At 50.7% G+C, this 15,181-nt stretch overlaps 1 protein-coding gene across 2 annotated transcripts in view; it reads left to right on the top strand.

The window, feature by feature from the left end:
* LOC120404601 (CD59 glycoprotein-like) overlaps window positions 1-15,181 on the top strand; it is a 36,873-nt gene that overhangs the window by 9,434 nt on the left and 12,258 nt on the right. For both annotated transcript variants that reach the window (XM_039537439.1, XM_039537438.1), the window contains one exon: window positions 10,392-10,469. In XM_039537439.1, coding sequence (XP_039393373.1) covers window positions 10,392-10,469 — 78 coding nt within the window. The remainder of the gene's footprint in view (window positions 1-10,391; window positions 10,470-15,181) is intronic.

Here is a 15,181-nt window from a genome sequence, read left to right on the forward strand (position 1 = left end):
TAAGAACACCTTAAGGACACCTGGAAAAGGGTTTACTGTTCTGTAACAGCAACTCTTAACAGGCTTGACAAACTTACCACATCTAACACTTTGCTTTCATAATATTTATCTATAAAGAATGTTGTTTGAGATCTTAAAGGAAAGTCAAGATTATGCTGGTCCTTCATATTATTGTGAAATGTATGTACTGATTATATTTAAGAAGACATGTATATGTACTCAAAATATATCCTTATAGTTTGTATCAAGGTGTTACTCCTCAACAGAGGTGAAAAACTGGTTTTGGCGGACAGAGGAATGTATATTCACATGTCTGCCTAGGTTCATATGTAGATTAAGCATATGCATTTCAAGTCGACATAAGGATATGAAGACAACTTGGAGCCAACACATTGGAGAACAAACAATGTGGGTCCTCCTGACTCTGGGGTGAAAAGACTGAATTATGGGAAATGCCAGGAGAAGCAAAAGGCCATTTTGGTATCCATTTGCTGAGGAATTCCCTATTAGGGCATGTGGATATTCATAAAAATTTGAATCCCGGTTTTGACTGAAAACCAGCTGCTCTGTCAGAGACACTGAATCTTTGGGAGAAGATCTACTTTATTAAATAAGAATGGTAACCATTCATAAGTGTAGACCTAGCATTGTATTTTATGTTTTGTTTCATGTGTAACCAGTTCCGTTTCCACTCATTATCCTTTCTCAATATCTCTAAAATCTTAATCTTTGTGAATAAACTTATGATTGTTTTTACTATACATGTATTTCAGTGTTGTAATGTTATAAAGGACCTTTATCCATCAGTTTAGGATTAAACAAAGACTGTGAATGGCTTGCCAACTACAGAACCAGTTCTTCTTCGAGTGATTGCTCCTATCCATTCCATGTAGGTGTGCGCGCCGCGCGCACGCTCGAACATTCATTTAGCCTAGCCTAGCAACTCCGCGGCCGCGGCCCCTGCCGGGGCGCCGCGGCGGCGCGTATATATACCCCAGCCGCCCGCCGCCTCTCCTTCTTCTTCTTTCCGCCGGTGGCGGCTAGTCAGTGGAGTGCTCTGCTCTCTCCTCTCCTCCTTCTCCTTAGTTAGTGTATAGTTATATTAGTAGTTATGTTATTAGTTTTATAGTTGGTCTTAATAGTTCTATAGTGTTAGTGGTATTAGGTAGGAGGGGCCCTCTTCCGCCTTCTTTCTCCGCTTATGCCCGGACCCCGGACGGCGGCCCAGCGCCCGGCGCGGCGCCGCTGCCTGCCGTGCGGTGGTGGCCGTCTATGCGGTGCGACGCGCCCTGTCTCCCCTCCGCTGTCTCACCCCTCACCGGTCGGCCCAGCGCCGCTTTAGGCCTCGAGAGGAAGGAAGGAGGGAGCTCTCGGAAGGCGATCGAGTCGGCTCTCCAACCTCCGGCATCGCCAGCACGGCGGCGCCAAACGCGGCGCGGTCTAGCCGAACGCTGCGGCGCGCGCCGGCGCCGGGGCCGCGCCGCCGCCGAGGGCACCCGCAAGCACCGGCACGCGGCACGCGCCCCCGGTCCGAAAGGTCTCGGAAGCGGGCTCCGGGAAGCACGGTCCGACTGTAAAAGAGGCCCAGCCGCCGGCACCGCAAACACCACGGTGCAGGCTGTGCGACGCGACGCCCGCACCGCGCGTCCGGACCCGCCCGCTCGCGCGCCGAGTCCGGACCGAGAGTTGAGCCTGCCATCCCCGCCACGCGTTCGCGGAGGCAAGACATTTGCCGAACTTACCGCTGATGCAAGCGCGCTCTGCTCGCGTGCGATGGTGCGGAGCGGCCGTGGTAAGGGGCTACTTCTTTCAAGTCTATTCCCCCGCGCCGGGCGCCCACCGCCTCCCGCCGCCGAGCCGATCGCGCAGCGCCGGCGCTTGCACGCCGCCGCACCGCGCACGGCGCGCCACGCAGCACCGGCGCGCCGATCCACTCCGCGCGTCGCGGGCTCAGTCGCCCGCGTCGCCGGTCGCCGGTACGCCCGCGTCGCCGCACCGCCGGCGGGCGACGCCCCGGTCGTCGCCCGCGTCCGGAGCACTCGACAGGTCCGCCCAGGCACCACGAGTCGTGAGCCCGCGCCGGTCCGCACTCAGCGCAGTCAGATCACCGTCCAGATCAGATCTCTCGGCACTCGTCGCTCACACCGGCGCCGCCGTTCGGCTCCCCGGGGCGAGCTCGCTCCCCCGGGGCGGGCCTCAGCTCCGCCGCGTCGAGCTCCCGGCCCGGCCGCGCGCCCTCGGCACGCGCGGCGGGCGCGCACCGGCCCCGACCCGCCGGCACCCGCACCGACCGCTGCACCGCCCTTTCGCCCGCCGCCCGCCGCCCGGCCCGCACTGGCCCTCCCTGAGCTCCTCCGCCCCCTCCTGCCGCCCCGGGCAGCCCTGGGGGGCCGGGGGTCCTCCCATGGGCGGGCAACACCGGCACATGGGGGGATCTGGGTGGTCCTGGCCAGAACATGAACAGGGCCCCCCTCCCGGGCCCCGGTGCAGTGGCGGTGCGGTCGGTACCTGTAGCAGCCACGTCCCCACCCCTCCGTCCCCCACCACCACCGCCCCCCCGACAGGCACGCACTTGGGGGGGGCCGACACGGGGCCCGGACACACGGTGCAGGCACCGGAGGAGGGTGCTCCTCCTCCTTCTCCTCATCCCTCCCTCCAGGTGGCGGTGGGCCCACCGGCGCCACCCTCCCGAGCCCGACTCCTCGACCGAATTCACCCAGAGCCATCCACGCCAGTGGAAAGATCAAGCACCCGTGGAAGAAGTCCCACCCAGGTCGTGGAGGGGGACGCCCAGTGGGTGGGGGCCCCCGCCAGGTCAGCAATAGCGCAAAACAATAATACAGAAAATAATCTGTTACAGCGCGAGCGCTGCTAGTGTACCGCTGTCCCCCGAGGCGGCCTCCGGTCCCCTTCACCTGGCTCCGGACTCTCTAGTTGTCACCGGTTCAATGACCTGGTTATCAAGGAGTCTGTGACCCGGACCCAGGCGAAGAAGCGCAGTAGCGTGGACCTGGTCAAGAACATGGATTTACGCAGCAAAACTTACAACCGCAAAATTGTCCAACCGGGCGGCCTCCAAATAGCAACCGTTCATCTTGGGCTGCCTAGCATTCTTGGGCTTGGACGTTAAGCCACTGCTCGCGCTAATTCGCTCGCAGGATGGAACTTTGATCACTGTCCCTGGCTTCCGAGGCAGAGCGTACCTTAATTAAGGGCTGCGGTGACCAGCGGGCAGCGTGGAGTAAAAGCGGACCGGGCGGATGACCATAGCCATCAGGCCGCAGAGCATAGCCAGCATTCCTCTACCTCAGTTCCTTTACTTCCGCCGGGGTCCAGTTCGGAAAAGAACCTTCTTCTTCGACGCAGGGTCTATTTTCCAAGAGTGCTGATACCCAAATTCCGGCCATCCTGAAGGGCAGGTCCGGGCGCCCTTCCACAGCAACCAAGCACGCCTTCACCCAAAGAAGGCGCTCCCTTCCTAACAGCGACCTTCGGCCGCCTCCCCCCATCGGCCCCCGCCTCGCCGCCCAGGCGGCGCCCAATCGCAAAGGACATCAAAGGGGAAAGTCGGGAAGGCCCTCAGGAGGGCAGGGCAAGGCTGGCCCAGGGCCCCCCCCTTCGAGGCTCCCCCTCCCACCTCCACCTTCTCCCGTGGTGTTTCCGATCTTCTTCAGCCTTTTTCCAGGCGTGGTCATCGCCTCTTCAGGCGTCAGTCCTCCTATCAGACAGCTGGGTCCTCAGCACGGGTCCAGTACCTGTCACCGCCCTCCCCCCACTCTCCTCCCCCCCCTCCTCAGGACCCCTCTCACAAGTCCTCTTGCACCTCCACGAGCAAGTCCTCTGCAGGAGGTCCAGTCTCTGCCTCCCAGCAGGCCACAGAGGAGGTGCCTCCCAGCTCCTCATCCCCAAGATTCTATTCCTCCTTCCCCCCTCAGGCCTCCTCCCGCCTCAACAGATACCTGTGCTTCCTCAGTCCAGCGGATAGTGACCCTGGGGTGCTATCCCCTTCCCGGTGACTGGGTTGCCCTCCTCCCTGCAGACTACTTCCTGGAGACCAGCAGCTGCCTGACCCGCGGATGCAATCTCCTCTCCTTCTCGCAGCCTCCCTCCAGCACGCAGTATTCATGGCGGTCGGCCTCGCCCGCGCATCTGGGCCGTCGCGCAGTGCATGGCGGTCGTCGCGCGCCGAGTCGTCCGCCGCTCCACGTCACTGTCTGATTCGGGGCCTCTCTCATCCGTCGCGTGACGTCCTGGTGGCTGCGACCCGAATTCAATCTCTCGGCCTCCCCGGTCTGTTCCTGGTTTGTCTCGGAGTTCCAAGTCCCTCCTAGGAGTGTTCCAGCTCGACTAATACACCCGCCCGGGCAGGCCACCCTAGCTCAGCGTCCGTTGGCCTCTTCGGCGGGCGTGACACTCCCTGCTCCCTCCCGCCTCTGCTCTCCCAGGCACTCCAGCTCGCAGCTGGCGTCCGCCGCCGCGCCCAGCGCCGCCTTTTCCGCCCGATCGCCGGCTCGCCGCTCTTGTGCTGCCGCCTCATGCATGGTGGTGCCGCGATGGTACCGCCCCCGTCCGCGCGATCCCGGACGTGTGGTGGCCGCCCGGTGGCTGCTCTCACTCCGTCTCCCCAGCATGAGAGCACACACGCACAGTCGCCGCAGGGTGCTCTTCCGAGACCTGCGCCATCAATCACTCACGGGCGCGACTCACTCTCAGTCGGCCAGAGCTCTCGCTGCTCCCCATCCCACAGCTCACCCAGGGAGGATTTCATGCCTCGCTCCCTCTACTGGGCGACCCGCTGCACTTGTCGCCGCGCGAGAACCACTGCAACAATCTCGCCGGTCAACACCACGTCAACAAGACTGGTCAACACTGCGACCTTGTGTTGCTGCTCCACAGGCAGGCACGCCTGTATCCAGCCCGGGCGGTCCTCAGGCAGTTTTGCGGAGCGCTCAAGCGGATTTCTGTGTAGCCCATCTCCTCTGCCTTTTCTGCAGCCTCCTGCGGCGCCAGCCTTCGCCCCTCCCGGGCCTCCAGAGGTGGCTCGCTCTTCAGATAGACCCACTTTGCTCCAGAGATGACGGCTTTCTTCCAGGTGGGGCTTTCCCTCCTGTCCGCTCCTTTGCTGGCAGCTCGCTTCTCTCATTCTCCTCTCTTCTCTCCTTCTCTCCAGACCTCACCTTGCCTCACGTTCCAGGTTTTCTCTGCGTGTTCTCCCCTCTGCCCTCCACCCCCTCTGCCATCTCCCGCATCGAGTGAGTGCTGCTCCACTGGGAGAGACAGAGCCGCTCCATCGCAGCAGCTTCGGCTGCCCGAGCTCGAGGTTCGACCCATACCCCTACGCCCTCCCTGGCCGAGACAGCATCCCTCGGCCTGAGCACGCTCAACCTTCCTCCACGAACCCACCACCCTGCATCTGCATTGCTGTTCCTAGGTGGTTGACCGGCAGGCAGAGACATTGGCTCAAGCAGCGCTAGCAGCATGCTGCAACCAGCCAAACTCGAACGCTTCAGCGCTTACCTCGCTCCCAGCGCTTTCTCTGCCCTGCTCAGTGCCTGCAGAGAGATATCAACCTCCTCATCCGACCCCCTGTCAGCATCCTAAGGTCCTCCATTCTCTCAAGATATCAGAAGGTGCAACCCGTCCTCCTCAGACTGCTGTTCTAGCGCTGCTGGCACCTCAGTCATCGACTCTCTGCCATCTCATTCTCTCAACCCGACCTCGGTCCAGGTCAGTCATTTCGACCAGCCATAGGAGGTCGCCGATCTTCTCCACTGATGGTGTGCCTCGCCCTTGAGCCCCTTGCTCACATACTCTCACCCCGGGCCTCCTGCTCCCCCCCTCCCTCTTTCTCTCCTCCACCTGCAGCTCATACGCCCTCCCCTTCCGGTTCTGAGCCTGCCCCATATACCGTCTCAGCGCCCCCCGTCGCCTTCCCACCTTCACGCTTCCTCTTTCCCTCGGCTTCTCAGCGCCCGGCCCTGACCCTTCCCCCCATTCCCACCTCTCAGGGACAAACGGGGACAACGCCCACATGCCGCTTCTTCCGGCGCCCGCAGTCGCATCCTCGGGGCGCGCCCACTCGGCGTCCGCGGCTCCGCCCGCTCCTCGCCCCGCTTGCGTTCAGTTCAACTCTCCTTCGGCTTTCGCTTTGGCGTGCCAGACACAGATCGACGTCCGTGCAGACGCCCTGGCTTCCACGTGTTCCTCGGCTCTCGTGTATCGCCGCGTCCCGCATCCAGCTCGTTGCACAGATTCCCGGCCATTCCTCCACCATCTGCTTCCTGGCTGTCTTCCCTCATCAGACTGCCTCCCAGGCTCACCTGGTCTCCAGGTACAGGGCACCTGCCACCTGCTCCGCTTCCTGCAGCATGTCAGCATTCGACCAGCAGCACTGAGACGCAATTCGCTCAGTCCTGATCACACCTTCCCGGCACAGACCTCGACCCCACCGCAAGGCGCCATGCAGGGATCACTCAATGAATGTAGAAGCCTTCCTGCTCTTCGAGAAGAAACTCAAGCCACCCTGTAACGCAGGCTCTCCAGGAATAACTCCTTTCCTATACACTGATAGCTCAGAGAGGATTTCCTGGCCACGCCCGCCGCCGCTGTACTTTTCTCCTCCCTTGGTTTTCACACCTCAACTGCTAGAACAGGGCCTCATCCTCCCTGATTGATCTAACCTCGTTATCTCTAGCTTGCTTCTTGCTTGCTTATATTTACCTGCCCCTGGAAATTTCCACTCTTGCATCCGACGAAGTGGGCATTCACCCACGAAAGCTCATGCTGCAAAACGTCTGTTAGTCTATAAGGTGCCACAGGATTCTTTGCTGCTTTTACAGAACCAGACTAACAGGGCTACCTCTCTGATAAAGGACCTTGTACCAGTCAAGCTGTGTGTACACTCTTTCTTTGGGGATAGCTTACCTGACAGTTATTGTCCAGTAACTGCGGCTGGATACTGCAGGGAGTGCACCAAGGACTCAGGGGTTGGTGTACTTGATACTAGCCTATACCAAAATGACAAGGTCTGTGGATTCTACTGCACATATTTTTAGAGAAGATCAACATTATTTTTTGTTTGTTTGTTGTTTTGGGTTGTTTTACTGAATTTATTGTAGTGTACAGTTCCTAGGACACCAGTGGTACTGACTGCCACCAGACCATTGAGGCCAAGAGTTTAGTATGATTCCAAAAGACATTTATTTAATATATGTAAGAAGCATATCTACAATTGTACTAGATATGATAGCTTTATAAGGGCTACAAACACTCCACATTTTAGGACTTAAGCCAGCCACCAGCTCCCTGGGTTTAGGAAGAAATTTCCCGTGGAATAGGCTATTACATAATTGTCTTCATAAGACTGTTTTTTATACCTTCTCATAGACATGTGGTATTGGCTGCTGTCTAGCATCCAGTTTCTGAACAAATAGATCTCTGGACTAATTTGATATAGGAGCTGTTATGTAACATAACTAGATATTACATACTATATCTAAATCATAGATCTTTTGTAGCCCAATCTATGGACTGTGTATTAATTATATTGATTACTTAAGAAACTCTGAGGTTTGACAGGTTCTTGTCCAAAGATCAGGCCCCATATTATTAAAATTACTGGAACCCCGACATGCACAGTTGCAACACTCACACTTTAAAAAAAACAGGAGTACTTGTGGCACCTTAAAGACTAACAAATTTATTTAAGCATGAGCTTTCGTGAGCTACAGCTCACTTCTTCGGATGCATAGAATGGAACACACAGACGGGATATTTATACATACGCAAAAGAATAAATGGACACAAATCTGACATCAGGAATCATAACATTCAAAAACCAGTGGGAGAACACTTCAACCTCTCTAACCACTCAGTGACAGACTTGAAGGTGGCAATTTTGCAACAAAAAAACTTCAAAAACAGACTCCAAAGAGAAACTGCTGAACTTGAATTAATATGCAAACTAGATACTATTAACTGTGGGTTAAACAAAGACTGGGAATGGTTGGGTCATTACACCAATTGAATCTATTTCCCTATGTTAAGTTCTCCTCACACCTTCTATGGGCCATCTTAATTATCACTTCAAAAAGTTTTTTTCCTCCTGCTAACGATAGCTCATCTCAATTGATTAGACTCTGCCTGTTGGTATGCATACTTCCACCTTTTCATGGTCTCTGTATGTATAAATATCCCCTGTCTGTGTGTTCCATTCTATGCATCCGAAGAAGTGAGCTGTAGCTCACGAAAGCTCATGCTTAAATAAATTTGTTAGTCTTTAAGGTGCCACAAGTACTCCTGTTTTTTTTGCGGATACAGACTAACACGGCTGCTACTCTGAAACTCACACTTTAGGAACCTTTCTTTCTCTATTTACAATAGTTTATTAATAAATTTAGCAAAGTCACAAACACTATAACCCAGTACAGTAGATAGAAGTAATGTAGAATGTACATCTATATACTCACACCTCCCTTACAAAACAACCTGAAATGTAGGCTATTAGCTTCCTCATTGCCCTCACCTTCCTCATCATCACCAGTGGTCATCATTCTGGCACCACCCCAGGGCTACATCTGTCTCCCCCATGTACACAGGCTGGGATACAACTTTTATAATATGTTACGCTGACACCACTGTGTCTAATGCATATTTAATAGGGGTTTCTCCCCTCTTCTTTATTTGTATTTCCTGATCCTACTAATGTTGGGGTGCCCTTCTCCTACAGGTTAGTATATTAATGATCCCAATTTATTATCATATGTCTTCATTGCCATGGCACTCTTGTGGTCAGACATCTGCAGATGTGCCTATCCTAAAATATCCAAGAGCTGATGTTAGCTCATGTTCCTGGGGTTGTTATGGACAAACTTCCCCTTAAACACCCTATTCCCAGTTCCCCAAAAATGTCCCAGTGGTCACCCCTAAGTTATCTGTGCCAAAGTTCATAGGCCTCAAGCCTTATGCTAACTGCTGAAGCCAATGTCTTACAGGATACAGGCCTGTAGGTTCCTGAATAAAATAAGTGCTAACTCTAGCTATGTGGGCTACACTTTCAATCAAGAGGATTATATGTCCACTTAAATTATTAAATGCAAAAAATCTGCATTAATGCAATTTTTATGTTGCAGTTTCAAATCACCAAAAAGTCACAAAAATCCAAAATTAAGATTACAGTAAAGACATTACCTTGGCCACATTGTATTTCATTTTCTGTAGTCTTTATGCTATGTAACTTATGACTTATGTATGTGCTCCCCAAAACAGGAATACAAAAGAGTGTATGTGTAGTATGGCCTAGATACTGATACTGGAACCTTGCCTTTCTCATATTATATATTTTTTAACTGTGCAGTCTTAATATTGCACAGATGCATTTTTTTGCATTTAATTTTTTAATGTATGTAAATATCCTTAGTGTGTACAGTAGGAATCGAGTTACAAGACTTTAATTAAGCACTCACTCAAAGGTAGGGAGTTTGACAATATTCTTGTAGGCTGCATGAAAGGACATGGAGGGTCATAAAATATATGATTTTAATTGCAAAATTATGTCTCTGGTTTGCCCTTTGCAGATGCCTGGATATACTGTGCCAAGTTCATCCCTGTTATAACTACATTGGGTTTGGCAAAGTTGCCTCGGGTATAGCTATGCGAGGCTTCCCCAAGAGTCCCACTTTTTTTTTTTTTTTGGTATTGTACTGAGCCATAAGAGCCTGTTTATGAAATGATGCCTTTAGAAAAGATGATATATGATCTAAAAGAAATGCTTGGGCTGCTGAGATGAAGAGGTAGGGAGAGTTGTGCTACATAAAGGAATTGCATTGTGCTCCAACAGAAAAGTCTAGTTTGGGTTGGGCGGGCTATCATTGATAGCCCATCAAGCATAGAAAATAAACAAAAAATAGAAAATGCAGAGAACAGAAATCAGTAAATCAGGCATGTCTGTGAGCTGCCTTATGGTGACACAATGGTCTAGTGTTCCTTTCCTAGATACCTGCCACATCCATATGTGGTATCCAATAATTCTTTGCAGATATGATATCTTAAATACTTTGCAAACATCAGGGGACTTGTCCAAAGCCTTCTGATGTCAATAAGCTTTGTATCAAATACCAGTGAATTACCCTTCATTACGTCCTTTCTGTAAGGTAGGTGAGTATTATCCCTATTTTACAGATGAGGAAACCTGAGCACATAGAAGTTATGTGATTTGCCCAATGCCGCAGAAATAGTCTGTTGGGGCCACTATTAGAATTTGGGAGTGCCTGACTCCTGATGAATGTGCTCAGACTACTAGATCTTACTTTTTTTCAATCAAAACTTTCTCTGGTTTTAAATATTATAAACTAAGGAACATGTAATCATTTTTCATTTATTCTTGCTTCCAGATTCTGGAAGAAAAATGAACAAAATGAATTGTATCCTGTTCACTGTCTTCATTGTTCTGATTGCTTATTGCAGTTCTGGTAGGTATCCTGGACGTTCTGCATTAATGCTTTTCTTACATACATGCCAATGTCACATTAAACATTGTGGTCAAGGACAGAATTTGTCATTATAGACACAAGTTCAGGGGGAAGCAGTGCAGCTTATATAAATGTACAGCATTTCAGTGTCACTTTCTGCGGGAGGGCAGGTTCAGGGTGGAGGTAGATTTCCATAACAGAATGTTTTCAAGCTGAAGCAAGAATGCAGGCATACAGTGTGCATCCCACAGCAGTACAGGAACAAAATATCCTGTTTCATTGATATAGTATCAGCAGAAGGTTGCCAGGGGACAAGGGTATAAAAACTGGAAATATTTGTTAGAAGGAGATTTAAAATTTGCATAGGATAAGTTTTCAGATGTGTAGACAACTACAACGTAGCCTTCATGAGGATGGTGTGGCAAAATTTGCTAAAGAAACCTCATGGATCATCCTTTGGGGAGGTCAAGATTAAATTTTTATTTAAAAATCTTAATTGTGAATGTAAGTTTTTTTAAACTTTTTAAAAGATGCTTTTCAAAGTTGTCTGTCTCAATGTGTGAACTGGGTATAGGTTATTTTTAAAGAGGGTAGAACTTGCACTTTTCCTGCTCCACTCTTCTTAGTCCTTCTCATCCTTTTCCTTCTTGCTTGATTTTCTCTCTTTTCCTTTGACAGCCTATGGAAAAGAAATTTGGGTTTTGGCTTTTGTTTTGTTTTGTTCGCCAAGAAGGATGTGGGGGGGGGGAGGGAGCAGTGGGTCATGTGGTACCAGTGAGGAGGATGGCTGCCTAATTTCAGACCTCCTCACTCAAAACATATAAATTAATCTCTAATCATTACTTTCCTGGCAAATTGACTATAAATTTCTGTCCTAAAGTTTAAATTAATCCCATGGATAAATTTCAAACTGTTGAATATGGATGCCAATGGAGAAATGAGAGATAAGACAAGACCTAGGCCTGAATCACTTAAGCAGCTAAAAGGAGATATTACACGGCCACAGCAGGACCTAGCCTAGAATATTACAGCACTGAAAGAATTCCTCACAGACTGACTGGATTCAGTCTCAAAAGATATTCGTGGCCTCTCTAAATTAAAATTTGATGTAAAATCCCATATAACTGACATGGAAAATGAGCTACAAAAGACTGCCATTGAAACCAGGGAAATTAAAGAAGGAACTGCCTCCTTAAAGCTTAGACTAGAGAAACTGAAAGAAAAATAAGATGACTCAGGCCTGGTTTACATTGAGGGGGGGAGGGATCGATCTCAGTTACGCAACTTCAGCTACGTGAATAGCTTAGATTTACTTACCGCACTGTCTTCACTGTGGTAAGTCAACGGCTGATGCTCTCCCGTCAACTCTGCCTGTGCCTCTTGCCCTGGTGGAGTACCAGAGTTGATGGGAGAGCGCTCAGTGATGCGATAAATTGACCCCCGCTGGATCAATTGCTGCCCATTGATCCAGTGGGTAATGTAGACAAGCCCTAAGGGTCTCGCAGACACAATCTTTGCCTCTTGGGCATTGCTGAGGGTCTAGTGGAGCTTTCTTCAGAAACTGCTCCCTGACATTCTTAAACTGGACCCACAGCTGCCCCCATTAGATACTGAAAAAGCTCATGAAATGCCTGGTACTAGACAATGAGAATCTGACAAGCCCAAATGCATCCTCTTCAAGCTACTGAAGTTCAATGATAAAGTAACATTAATGCATGCTGCCAGAAAAGCTGAAATCCTTAGAATCATAGAATATCAGGGTTGGAAGGGACCTCAGGAGGTCATCTAGTCCAACCCCCTGCTCAAAGCAGGACCAATTCCCAACTAAATCATCCCAGCCAGGGCTTTGTCAAGCCTGACCTTAAAAACCTCTAAGGAAGGAGATTCCACCACCTCCCTAGGTAACCCATTCCAGTGCTTCACCACCCTCCTCGTGAAATAGTGTTTCCTAATATCCAACCTCAACCTCCCCCACTGCAACTTGAGACCATTACTCCTTGTTCTGTCATCTGCTACCACTGAGAACAGTCTAGATCCATCCTCTTTGGAGCCCCCCTTTCAGGAGTTGAAAGCAGCTATCAAATCCCCCCTCATTCTTCTCTTCTGCAGACTAAACAATCCCAGTTCCCTCAGCCTCTCCTCATAAGTCATGTGCTCCAGCCCCCTAATCATTTTTGTTGCCCTCCGCTGGACTCTTTCCAATTTTTCCACATCCTTCTTATAGTGTGGGGCCCAAAACTGGACACAGTACTCCAGATGAGGCCTCACCAATGTCGAATAGAGGGGAATGATCATGTCCCTTGATCTGCTGGCAATGCTCCTACTTATACAGCCCAAAATGCCGTTAGCCTTCTTGGCAACAAGGGCACACTGTCGACTTATATCCAGCTTCTTGTCCACTGTAACGACTAGGTCCTTTTCTGCAGAACTGCTTCCTAGCCATTCGGTCCCTAGTCTGTAACAGTGAATGGGATTCTTCCGTCCTAAGTGCAGGACTCTACACATGTCCTTGTTGAACCTCATCAGGTTTCTTTTGGCCCAATCCTCTAATTTGTCTAGGTCCCGCTGTATTGTATCTCTACCCTCCAACGTATCTATCACTCCTCCCAGTTTAGTGTCATCTGCAAACTTGCTGATAGTGCAGTCCACGCCATCCTCCAGATCATTAATGAAGATATTGAACAAAACCGGCCCCAGGACTGACCCTTGGGGCACTCCGCTTGAAACCGGCTGCCAACAAGACATGGAGCCATTGATCACTACCCATTGAGCCCAACAATCTAGCCAGCTTTCTATCCACCTTATAGTTAATTCATCCACCCCATACTTCTTTAACTTGCCAGCAAGAATACTGTGGGAGACCGTATCAAAAGCTTTGCTAAAGTCAAGGAATAACACATCCACTGCTTTCCCCTCATCCACAGACCCAGTTATCTCCTCATAGAAGGCAATTCTTGTAAGCTTCGTTTTTGCATTTAAGATCAGCAAGGATTTCACTGTTAAGCCAAGCTGGTCGCCTGCCATATTTACTATTCTTTCTACACATTGGGATTTTTTTTCCTGCAACCTCAGTAAGGATTCTTTAAAATACAGCCAGCTCTGCTGGACTCCTTTTCCCCTCATGTTATCCTCCCAGGGGATCCTGCCCATCAGTTCCCTGTGGGAGTCAAAGTCTGCTTTTCTGAAGTCCAGGGTCCGTATTCTGCTGCTCTCCTTTCTTCCTTGTGTCAGGATCCTGAACTCGACCATCTCATGGTCACTGCCTCCCAGGTTCCCATCCACTTTTGATTCCCATACTAATTCTTCCCTGTTTGTGAGCAGCAGGTCTAGAAGAGCTCTGCCCCTAGTTGGTTCCTCCAACACTTGCACGAGGAAATTGTCCTCTACACTTTCCAAAAACTTCCTGGATTGTCTGGGCACCGCTGTATTGCTCTCCCAGCAGATATCAGGTTGATTAAAGTCTCCCATGAGAACTAGGGCCTGCAATCTAGTAACTTCCGCTAGTTGCTGGAAGAAAGCCTTGTCCACCTCATTCCCCTGGTCTGGTGGTCTATAGCAGACTCCCACCATGACATCACTCTTGTTTCTCACACTTCTAAACTTAATCCAGAGACTCTCAGTTTTTTCTGCAGTTTCATACCGGAGCTCTGAGCAGTCATACTCATCTCTTACATACCATGCAACTCCCCCACCTTTTCTGTTCTGCCTGTCCTTCCTGAATAGTTTATATCCATCCATGACAGTACTCCAGTCATGTGAGTTATCCCACCAAGTCTCTGTTATTCCAGTTACATCATAGTTCCTTGACTGTGCCAGGACTTCCAGTTCTACCTGCTTGTTTCCCAGGCTTCTTGCATTTGTGTACAGGCACTTAAGATAACTCACTGATCTTCCCGCTTTCTCAGTCTGAGACAGGAGTCCTCCTTTCTTGCACTCTCCTGCTTGTGCTTCCTCCAGGTATCCCATTTCCCCACTTACCTCAGGGCTTTGGTCTCCTTCCCATGGTGAACCTAGTTTAAAGCCCTCCTCACTAGGTTAGCCAGCCTGCTTGAAAAGATGCTCTTCTCTCTCTTTGTTAGGTGGAGCCCATCTCTGCCTAGCACTCCTCCTTCTTGGAACACCATCCCATGGTCGAAGAATCAAAAACCTCTCTGACACCACCTGCGTAGCCATTCATTGACTTCCACAATTTGACGGTCTCTACCCAGGCCTTTTCCCTGCACAGGGAGGATGGACGAGAACACCACTTGCACCTCAAACTCCTTTGTCCTTCTTCCCAGAGCCACGTAGTCTGCAGTGATCCACTCAAGGTCATTCTTGGCAGTACCATTGGTGCCCACGTGGAGAAGCAGGAAGGGGTAGCAATCCGAGGGCTTGATGAATCTCGGCAGTCTCTCCATCACATCATGAATCCTAGCTCCTGGCAAGCTGCAGACCTCTCATTTTTTCTCGGTCAGGGCGGCAGATAGATGATTCAGTCCCCCTGAGGAGGGAGTCCCTGACCACCACCACCTGCCTCCTTCTCTTGGGAGCGGTGGTCGTGGAACCCCCATCCCTCGGACAGTGCATCTCATGCCTTCCAATCGGTGGAGTCTCCTTCTGCTCAGATGTATCATTTGGTCCACTCTCCACATTAGTACCTGTGGAGAGAACATGAAAACAGTTGCTCACCTGTATCTCCATTGCTGGTACATGGTCGCTCCTCTTTCTTC

This window comes from Mauremys reevesii, linkage group 4, assembly GCF_016161935.1.
Source record: "Mauremys reevesii isolate NIE-2019 linkage group 4, ASM1616193v1, whole genome shotgun sequence".
Taxonomy (NCBI): domain Eukaryota; kingdom Metazoa; phylum Chordata; order Testudines; family Geoemydidae; genus Mauremys; species Mauremys reevesii.